Raw genomic sequence first — 11132 nt, 5'->3', positions numbered from 1 at the left:
AAACAGGCTGTGCGCTCAAAACCATAGAATTGCAGAGCTGAAGACAATGTGAAAAGTCAAAGACGACATAAAAAAGCCAGAAGAAGGAAGGAGGAAAGTCAGCTCTTAGGAGCAAGTACAAATGTAAAATGTAATGTACAGTATGTAACTAAAAATTAATAAAGATTATCTTAAAAAAAAAAGAATTGCAAAGCTGGAAGGGACCTCAGGGGTCATCTAGTCCAACCCGCTGTGACGCAGGAATGGAAAGCCAAACTGGGAGGGTTACCACGGAGGGAGAGTGCCGGGCTCCCCGGGGCGCTGGTCCTGTCGCTCTGCAGGGAGTCTCGGGCGTCTCTGGCTGCCAGCTGCTGCTTCAAGATGCCCTCCAGGCGCTGCGTGATCTCCAGGAAGGAGGGCCTTGAGGTGGGCTCCATCTGGGGAGGGGGAGAAGGCAGCTGGTTCAGCAGAAGACACACACACACCCCGTCTGTGGGGGGGGGGGCACTTGCAAAACAAAGCCCCAAGGCTCCCTTGCTGGGGTGGGGCTTGCTGGGCTGCTGCCTCCCCTGGAACCAGGAACCAGGGGGGTCTATGGGATGGAAAGCGGGGGTCCAGCCTGCCTCAGGGGGAGGGCTGCCTTCCCCTCGGAGACTGGGAGCAGGACAGATTTCTGGGCATGGTACGCAGTTCTCACCAACTTCAGTCCCCCCTAAAGGGAAGTACTGTATTTTTCCGTGTATAAGACAACCCCTATTTCTTTTAACCCAAAATTAAGTTGTTCAGCTTTTGGGGGACAGGGGGGAGGTCACTTCCGCCAATCGCTCACCTGCCTGCCCGCCACTGCCAATCACACACCTCACCGCAGCCAGCAATTGTCTGCCCACTCGCTGCCACCAACAGTCCACCTGTCTACTTGCCAAAGCCGCCAATTGCTTGCTCGCCTGGGCACAGCTGCCAAACACCCGCCCAATCGCCACTGCCAATCTCCTGCTTGCTGCTGCCATTAATCGCACGCCCCCCCACCATTCACTATCTGTATATAAGACGACACCCAATCCCCCCCCCCTTTTTAGCAAAAAGCATCGTCTTATACAAGAACAAATACAGTACTTTTTGGGGCGACATGTAGCTAAACGGTGGAACTTCCTGCCACAGGAGGCTAGAAGCAGAGGGCTCTCAAGGAAGGAAAGTAGCCAGGAAAGCTTCCTTTAAATTGAACCCAAGGCCAGTGATATGCATTCGTGGTCATGGCTGGGGCTGGGACTCTGTATTCCTCAGGATTTGCCCCCCTCCAGCCCCTGCAAAACCACCACACCCAGCCAGGGCTGAGTCTCTCGCAGGCGTATAGGGCCAGGAGGGGCAAAGGGGCTCCCTTCTGGCAGGTGGGTCTGGCATCCTGAAGGCTCCTTCAGGTCTCGGGGGGGGGGTGTTGGGGGGTGTCTTACGCTGCAGCAGTGGAAGGCCAGCTGGAGGAATGTTGCAGGGCAGTCGGCTCCCACCAGGTTGCAGAAAGCGGCCACATCCAGCCCAAAGTCCTGCAGGGAAGAAGGGAGAGGGAGGTGAGTTGCACCGCGAGAAAGGCCCGTTCCCAATATTTAAAATCAATAAAGATTAAACTGCAGTTCTTTTTGTGGTGAATGGATTCAATATTTAAAACCAAGAAAGATTAAATTGCAGAAAATGGCCCATGCTAGGGATCACTAGGAAAAGAATCGAGAAGAAGGCTGTCGATGTCATAATGCCGTTATACAAATCTGCAGCCACATCCGGAAGGCTGTGTCCGGTTCTGAATGCCTCGTCCGAAAAAGGGTATTTCTGGGTTGCAAAGGGATCAGAAAAGGGCCACCAGAATTTTCCAGGGGGTGGAGAGACTCCCCTAAAGGGAAGGTTGCAGCATTTGGGATTTTTTTAGTTTAGAGAAAAGATCAACAGGTGACATGATAGAAGATTTTTTAAAAAAATAGCCATGACATGGAGAAAATAAAGAGTTTCTCCTTCCACCCTAGAACTTGTGGACAGTCAAGCAGGCTGAACGTCGGGAGATTCAGGACAGAGAAAAGAAAGTCTTTCTTTAGCCAGTACATACTTAAACTCTGGAACTCATTGCCACTGGAAGCTGGGTGGCTTTGAAAAGAGGACTAGACAAATTCATGGAGAAGGGGAGAACTATCCCTGCCAATTTGGATACAATAAAGGAACTGGAGGCCCCTCGACTGTCCTCGGGTCCAGTATTGGACCACTTTGACCGGATATCTCCAGCCGATGTGGACAGATTCCTCCAAGCTGGAAAGCCCACCACCTGTCCTCTTGACCCGTGCCCATCATGGCTGATTAGAGCGTGTCCAGACGAGGTGCGGGCCCCCCTGGGGGATATCATCAATTTGTCCCTTGGCACCGGGACATTCCCAGGGGAACTGAAGGAGGCAGTGGTGCGCCCGCTCTTAAAGAAAACATCATTAGATCCCTTAGATCTATCCAATTACCGCCCGGTCTCGAATCTTCCATTCCTGGGTAAGGTGATTGAGAGAGCGGTTGCTGAACAGCTTGGTAGGTTTCTGGATGAAACATCTGCTTTGGATCCATTCCAGTCCGGCTTCCGTGCTGGTCATGGGACCGAGACGGCTCTGGTCGCCCTAACAGATGATCTCCGCAGGCAGCTGGATCGAGGCGGGTCGGGGCTGCTGATTCTTCTAGATCTGTCAGCAGCCTTTGACATGGTCGATCACGAACTCCTGGACCACCGCCTTGCCGACGTGGGGATCCAGGGCACAGTCCTTCAATGGCTGCGCTCGTTTCTCTCTGGTCGGGGACAGAGGGTGGCGCTTGGGGGGGAATTGTCATCGCGTCACTCCTTGGTGTGTGGAGTGCCTCAGGGTGCGATTCTCTCCCCGATGCTTTTTAACATCTTTATGCGCCCCCTCGCCCAGCTTGTCCGGAGTTTTGGGCTGGGTTGCCATCAGTATGCTGATGACACCCAACTCTATCTGTTGATGGATGGCCATCCTAACTCGGCCCCAGACACACTGACCAGATGTCTGGAAGCTGTGGCTGGATGGTTACGTGGGAGCCGGTTGAAGTTAAATCCTTCGAAGACAGAGGTCCTCTGGCTGGGGCGGGACGATATGGGATCGAGGGGGCAACTCCCATCTCTTGCGGGGGTGCAATTAGTGCCAGCACCGTCCGTTAAGAGTTTGGGTGTAATCTTCGATACCTCCCTCTCCATGGAGGCGCAGATTGCAGCTATAACAAAGGCGGCATTTTTTCATCTCCGCCAAGCTAAGCAGTTGGCCCCTTATCTCTCTCGCCCTGACCTAGCCACTGTGATCCATGTGACGGTCACCTCCAGACTGGATTATTGTAACTCGCTCTACGTGGGGCTGCCCTTGAGACTGACCCAGAAACTCCAGCGGGTGCAGAATGCCGCGGCGAGACTCCTTACGGGGTCTTCGCTGCGGGATCACATTCATCCGGTGCTATACCAGCTGCACTGGCTCCCGGTGGAGTACAGGATCAGGTTTAAGGTGCTGGTTTTAACCTTCAAAGCCCTACACGGCCTAGGACCCTCGTATCTACGGGACCGCCTCTCCTGGTATGCCCCACAGAGGAACTTACGGTCCTCAAATAAAAACATCTTGAAGGTCCCAGGCCACAGAGAGGTTAGGCTGGCCTCAACTAGAGCCAGGGCTTTTTCGGCTGCGGCTCCAACCTGGTGGAACGCTCTGTCACAAGAGACAAGGGCCCTGCGGGACCTGACATCTTTCCGCAGGGCCTGCAAGACAGAGTTGTTCCGCCAGGCCTTTGGTCAGGGCGCAGCCTGACTCCCTCCTCTGGCAACCTGCACAGAATTTTGTTTAATCGGTTGCCATCAATTTGATTTTAACTAATTTTTATAATGAAATATTTTTAGAATGTGTTATTATTTGATTGTTTATTTGATTGTTGTTAGCCGCCCTGAGCCCGGCTTAGCTGGGGAGGGCGGGATATAAATAAAATTTATTATTATTATTATTATTATTATTAATGGCTACTAGCCAGGAGGGCTGGACTCGGCCTCTGCGGTTGGAGCCAGCAATGCTTTTGTGCATCAGTCGGTGGAAACCGCAGGAGGGAAGAAGAGGGCTCGTGTTCGAATCCTGCTTGCTGGTTTCCCACAGGCATTTGGTTAGTCGCTGTGAGAACAGGAGGCTGGACTAGGTGGGTCCCTTGGCCTGATCCAGCCGTCTCTTCTTATGTCCTTATGACCTTCCTTGCCCTAGAGGAGTGGTGGCGAACCTATGGCAAGCGTGCCAGAGTGGGCACTCAGAGGCCTACCTGTGGGCACGCGCGCCATCGCCCCAGCATGCAAAGTGGCCAGCTGCTCCCCCCACGCCAGGGCAAGCGGGAAATGCTCCTTAGAGTGCGCTCCACACGCTGCTGCATTGGGGGGTGTTGCGCGCGCGCCCCACGGCGCTGCAAGCAGGAAATGTTCTGTAGACCGCTTGTTGGGTGGTGTTCCATGGCGCCAACCAGCTGGCGGTCTGCTGTTGGTGAGTTGGAGACACATGTTTGCTGGGCTCACACAAATGATTTCCAGCGTTTTTAGTGGTATTGGTTATTTTCTGCACTTCTTTTTTTAAAAAAAAGCTGCATTTCTAAAAAACAACCCAAAAAACTTTGGGCAACCCCCACCCCCAAAAAGCTAAACAACACAGAAAAATATGGTAAATTGCTGTGTTGGCACTTTGCGAAAAATAAGTGGGTTTTGGGTTGCAGTTTGGGCACTTGGTCTCTAAAAGTTTTGCCACCACTGCCCGAGAGCCTGCTGGAGACCGATAATAGTAATAATAGTAATAATAGTAATAATAGTAATAATAATAGTTGTTGTTGTTGTTGTTGTTAATAATATCCCGCCTTCCCCAGCTGAAGCCGGGCTCAGAGTGGCTAACAACAGTAAAAGTAACACAGTTTACATAAAATCACAATCAATTAATTGAAATACATTCTAAAATCAGTTCATGAGCCTCTGTCGCCCTGTCTGCTTGACCCAAACATGACATGCGTTTGGAGAAGCTAAGCTAAGTGGTCAGTGCAGACCCAGCCAAAAATGATGGAAGGATCAAGTATTGGTGAGGGGAGGAAACGACTTGAATCCTAAATGTGTGCAGGGCCCAGCGGCCGCATCCAGCCGGCTCTGTGCTCATCCTGCCGAGAGAGAGATCTGTGCAATGCAGCTCCTGGCCACGAGGTGGCAAGCAGGGCCTTCTCCGCAGGGCCAGAGGGTGGACCAGCCCCTCTCTCCATGCCCCCTCCAAAAGGGGAAGCGCTCAGCCTGGCAGAGGCCCCCCCCCACACACATCTGGCATTCTCCGGAGGTGGAAGGACAGCAGTCTTTATCTCACGGAGCGGGCATCTTTCTGGGATGATGGGGCAGTTCTGGGGATGGAGTATTATCTGTGCAATGCCGTCCACAGGCAACATTCAAACAATCATCAAGAGTGGGGGGCTGACACTCTAAAATTACCGTATTTTTCGCTCTATAACACGCACCCGACCATAACACGCACAAAGTTTTTAGAGGAGGAAAATCCGTAGGCATGCCACCCATAGGCATTCCCTCCATAACACGCACAGACATTTCCCCTTACTTTTTAGGAGGAAAAAAGTGAGTGTTATGGTGCAAAAAATACAGTAGATGACAAGACAGAAGACCTGTTTTGGGGGGACAGGGCGGGGTGTGTGGAAGACTCCCTGGTCCTGAATGGGGTAACTGTGCCACTGAAGGACCAGGTGCGCAGCCTGGGAGTCTTTTTGGAACCCATTGTTCTGCGTTCTCTCCTCCCTCCCTTCGTGGGGACCCTGTTGCAACAGATCAATAAAGATCAGGCTGACTAGCTGCTTTGCTTCTCAATATTCTCTGCTTGGCCTCTGTTATTTTCTCCTACCAATAGGGAACCTACGTAAGGACTCTATATGGGCTCTTGGGTACCCCATAAGGGGAAAGAGCAGATTTTGTTTACAACACGGTGCACCCCCGGGATCCTTGGATCTGGACCGTTCTCGCCCACTAGCAACACATCCTGCCGAATTCTCTCTGAGATATTTTATCTGCACAATCAGAACAAACTTCAGGAAGCAAAAAGGAGAAAAAGTCTTGAAGAAAACCCAGGGAGTCTCTTTGTGGCCCTCCTGTCTTCTTCACCTTGAAGTCAAGGCTGCTGTGGAATTAGAGGTGGGGAGGGGGCTACCACAGCAAGGGCTTCCTCCCCCCCAAGCCCCTTTCTCTTGCCCGGCACAGCCAGGCAGAAGCTCCTCTCCATCTTGGCACCAGGAGAGGTCCTGGGTCCTGGAGCAGTCATTCCGGAAACGCCCAAGCCAGAGGCCGCCTTCCAGGGCAACCTATTATTAGGACACAGCCCAGGAGAGAGGGGGCCGTGGCCCAGTTCTGAGGCAGGCGGCTCCACGGCAACCGAGACAGAGCGGAGAAGCTCCTGGCCCAACTTCCAGGAAGCACCAAGGGCAAAGGGTGAGGGCGCTGGGCTCCAGGGAAGTCGTGAGACAAAGCACGGGCTGCTCTCCTAGAAGCAGGTTTTCTTTCTGTGAAATACAGGAAGGAGGGACTTGGGGGGGGGCAGAATCCCCCCACCCAGATGTTTTCTCCTTCTTCCTTAAAGTGAACTGCTCAACTGCAGTCAGCAACTTAGTGCACCCCCCCCAAAAAAACCCCCTCTCTGTTGGAAAGAGACAATGCAGCGAGTGGCACCGCTCTCCTCCAGGGAATCGCTGGAGATGTGCAAAAAAGGGTGCACACACACCCCCCCCACACTGCAGCTGCTATATCTGGAAGGGAGGGAACAGTGGAAACGCCCCTCCGGGTTCAAAGAGCGGGGGGGGGGGGGAGCAGGGATTTCATAGGATCGGACAGAGTTCGACAACTGCAGGGGGAAGCTGTCCTCATGCAATGGTCCTCATATCCGACACATCGCTTACAATATACTGTTCAAAGTCGTTTTTAAAAATAAATATGTCCCATGATGCCAAACTATGACGTTGAACATAATGTCTAGTTTGGTCCTCAGTTGTTCCAAAAATATCCAAATTATACAGGCCCTGGAAACTGATATTGGGCGTCATCTGTCTCCGAAATGAAGTCCTGCTTCTCAAAGGACCCTTTGCTCTCCCTTCACCATCTGAGGACCAAAGCTCCCCAAAGATGCTTCGAAGCCTTTTCCTGCAAAATTCCTGCCCTATGAATCCCACAGGCAGCCAGGAGAGATGTTCCCTGGTGCCCCCCAACCGCAAGAGGCCTTGGACTCCGCCTCCCACCGGCCCCAGCCAGCATGGTCACATGACAGCGCTGAGGCTGATGGGAGTTGTAGTCGGAAGCGGCTGGAAGGCACCAGGTGCTGGGAAAGTCCCTGCCTGGGCAGCTGAGCTCCGCCTTTCCCTGGAGAGAAAGCTCTCTTGGTTTGCATGAACAGGTTATCCAAAGCAGCCCAGGTGAGCTGGGAGACCAGCATTCCTCAGGGGGCTGCGGAGGAGGGCCAATTATCACCTCCTTCCTCACCTGCACAGGTAATAGGCCTAATTAAGGGCTTCCCCAAGTCTCCTGGGAGGGAGCCAGGAAGGGATGCATTTGCGCTACAGAGGCTGGGATGGGAATACCTGCGGAGCAACTTCTTCTGGGGGGTTAAAGGTAAAGGAACCCCTGACCATTAGGTCCAGTCGTGGCCGACTCTTTGTTATGGCGCTCATCTCGCTTTATTGGCTGAGGGAGCCGGCATACAGCTTCCGGGTCATGTGGCCAGCATGACGAAGCCGCTTCTGGCGAACCAGAGAAGCACGGAAACACCGTTTACCTTCCCGCCGCCAAATTACAGGGGGGGGGGGGCACATATTTAAAGTTGTTAGATGTTACAAATATTATGCCTGAATGTATCCTTTCAACTTGACAGCTCTGGGAAGATACCTAGCTTGAAAAATCATATAAAACCAACCCCTTTGCCAGTTTCCTCCGTTCCAACGCTATTTTGCCCTTGGAAAAGGACTCTTTCCCCTCCACCTCACACCCCACCCAGGGTAGAACCCAGAGGTGGCAACTGCTCAGCTGATTGTTGGCCAAGGGAAACCAAATCTCATCACCAGACTTTCAAAGGAAGTTCTATTGTACTTTGGGTGGTGGGTAATTAAGGAGTGTTTGCCTGTGGTAACCTCATACTTGGGTCTTGCCCTGACATATCTGTCTATGCTAATCTTGTGTAACCCTCCCCTTTCTGAGGTTTTAGTGATGTAGCAATGATGTATCGATGATACTGTACGAACTGTATTCTGGGATATGGTGGGAAAGTTTTAAAAGTCAACGTCGCCCCATGTTCAGGGTTCACTCGCTGCTGTTTGAACCTGTTGCACAACAATGAAGGAGCTAAGTCTACTGACTGCTGTTGTGCTCCAAATTGCTTGGCTGGAATTTCTTTCTTTTACTGACTGCATGGACCCGCAGGGGACTGGTACCCCAATGAGCTGTGCTGTTGAGGAGTCTCTCAAACCAGAATTCTCCTTATCAGAGGTTTTAAAGCAGAGGTCAGGTGGCCATCTCTCTGGGATTACTTAGCTGTGATTCCAGCATTGCAGGGGGTTGCACCATAATAATAATAATAATAATAATAATAATAATAATAATAATAATAATAATAATACACACACACACACACCACCCATCTGGCTGGGTTTCCCCAGCCACTCTGGATGGCTCCCAACAAAACATTAAAAACACAATAAAAGATCAAACATTAAACTAGATAGAATCATAGAATCATAGAGTTGGAAGAGACCACAAGGGCCATCGAGTCCAACCCCCTGCCAAGCAGGAAACACCATCAGAGCACTCCTGACATATGGTTGTCAAGCCTCTGCTTAAAGACCTCCAAAGAAGGAGACTCCACCACACTCCTTGGCAGCAAATTCCACTGTCAAACAGCTCTTACTGTCAGAGATGACCCTTGGGGATCCCGTCTGTGATTCTGCAGTTTATTTATTTGCCTGTGATGTCTGTGCAAATCCAGCCTTCCTAAACAGAGCAACCAAGGCAGCAAAAACGCAACGGAGCGTTTCTGAAAGAGCAGCCGATCTGGCCAGGAACACCAAACTGTGTCTCGACAGAACATATTAAGGACAGTAGAAAAGAGGGGAGAGACCCCCAGTGAAGCTGTGGGGTGGGGGGTGAAAACGCCCCCTGCCGGCCCCAAACAATGATTCCTCCTCATGACTGAACAGCTCAGCTAGAGAGAGGAACATGGCAGGCAACACACACTGCGTTGGGCACAGTCATAAACAGATGTCAGAGAGGGGGAGAAAATCCACACAGAGCTCTGAGGTTTTATTTGTGGATTAAGACACATTCTGAGCAGACTGAGCAGCTAAATATAAAGGCCAAAGTGCCCATCTCATGCCCTAATCTAAGGATGTCTGTTTTTCACTCTTTTTCTACTCTCCGCTGAGCGAGGAGCCCTGGACGGATCTGGGTATCTGGGGTAGGAGGTCAGCCTTGCCTCCTTGGCCCAGAATCCTTGGTGTAACCCAGTATTCATTCTGAAGGAAATCAGCCCTGAGTGCTCACTGGAAGGACAGATCCTGAAGCTGAGGCTCCAATACTTTGGCCACCTCATGAGAAGACTCCCTGGAAAAGACCCTGATGCTGGGAAAGATGGAGGGCACAAGGAGAAGGGGACGACGAAGGACGAGATGGTGGGGCAGGGTTCTCAAAGCTACCAGCATGAGGGAGGCAGCGGAAGACAGGAGGGCCTGGCATGCTCTGGTCCAGGGGGTCACGAAGAGGCGGACACGACTAAATGACTAAACAACAACAAAACCAGGCTGTCTTGTGCCCATGAGGCCAGGAGGGTCTCGGAGGGCCTCTAGAAGACCCCCTCAGACACCTAGAAGAAATGCAGTGGTTTGCCCAAAGGAGCCTAGCAGAGCAAGGGGAGGAAGCAGCCCCCACAGGGAGGGAGGGTCTTACCTCAGTGCGGGGCAGGTAGTCCGGGTCGGCCGGCAGGCGGGCGATGGTCTCGCAGAGGATGATGCCGTAGGCAAAGACGTCAGCCTGGTGGGATGGGAGAAGGGAGGCAGTGAGGCAGGAAGGGCCCCTGCGCACTCAGGGGAAGGGGAGACAAAAAGAGGCTCCAGCCCCCCCCCCAAGACCCAGAGGGAAACCGGGGACAGAAGAAGAGCCCCCCTATGCCCCCTGGTATTTGTGGTCCAGGCCCACAGTCCCCACACCCACTCACCCTCCTGGTCAGCTTCCCCGCCCAACAGCAGGCTGACCCTGTGCACCCCACTTCCCCCCTTAATTCTCTGGCTGGGAAAGGGGATGGGAGAAATTCATGAGGAGAAGGGCTCTCGAGGGCTCCTAGGCAGGACAGCTCTCCTCGTCTCCACGGTCAGAGGCAGAGATGCTTCTGAAGACCAGAGGCTGGAAGCCCCAGGAGAGGACAGTGCTGCTGTTGCCCTCAGGCCTGGCTTGCTGGTTTCCCATTGAGGCATCTAGTTGGGCGCTATGAGAGAGGGCAGGAGGCTGGACTCAAGAGCTGCCTGTGGCCCAATCCTGAAGGCTCTTCTAACGTCCTGACATTCCTCCATGCAGTCCATGAACAAGGGATCTCCCTCTCAAAAGACGTCCTGACTTGGATGGCTTTAAAAGAGTGGCTGGGGAAACCCAGCCAGATGGGCGGGGTATACATAATAAATATATATATATATATATATATATATATATATATATATATATATATGCATGCAGGTTTTGGTGTCTTCGGGTGTCTTCCCGTGTAAGAGTTGGGGTGTCTAGGCGACGTTTCGACGAGGTCTCACTCGTCATCTTCAGGCTGGTGCTTTCGGCTTCTTGTTGCTGGAACAGAGCAGGATCTCAGTGTTTGAGTTCCTATAAATACTGTTGAGGGGGTGTGGTGTATAGCCTCCAACGTTCTGGGCAGATAGGAAGTTCCTAGGTTGATGTGCCTTTTCTTCTTTTGTTCATTAATTACTTGAGGGATATCTTGAGTGATTTCTTGAGTGATATTCTGAGTACCAATTAGGAGGGTCATTAGGTGTGGATTAGTTGCTAAAGCTTTCGTGTCTTGACCTCTTGAGCTAGTGAAGAGTTTTTCTGAGAAGAT

At 52.0% G+C, this 11132-nt stretch overlaps 1 protein-coding gene across 1 annotated transcript in view; it reads right to left on the bottom strand.

Moving 5' to 3' along the window:
• TESK1 (testis associated actin remodelling kinase 1) overlaps positions 1-11132 on the bottom strand; it is a 32550-nt gene that overhangs the window by 2470 nt on the left and 18948 nt on the right. The window contains exons 7-9 of the mRNA XM_081212890.1: positions 9977-10060; positions 1428-1517; positions 269-416 (exon numbers count right to left, since the gene is read on the bottom strand). Of these exons, the coding sequence (XP_081069016.1) occupies positions 269-416; positions 1428-1517; positions 9977-10060 (322 nt within the window). The remainder of the gene's footprint in view (positions 1-268; positions 417-1427; positions 1518-9976; positions 10061-11132) is intronic.

This window comes from Podarcis bocagei, assembly GCF_964188305.1.
Source record: "Podarcis bocagei genome assembly, chromosome: 11".
Lineage (NCBI taxonomy): Eukaryota > Metazoa > Chordata > Lepidosauria > Squamata > Lacertidae > Podarcis > Podarcis bocagei.
Note: the sequence above shows the minus strand (reverse complement) of the source record. Positions and strands in the feature narration are given on the sequence as shown.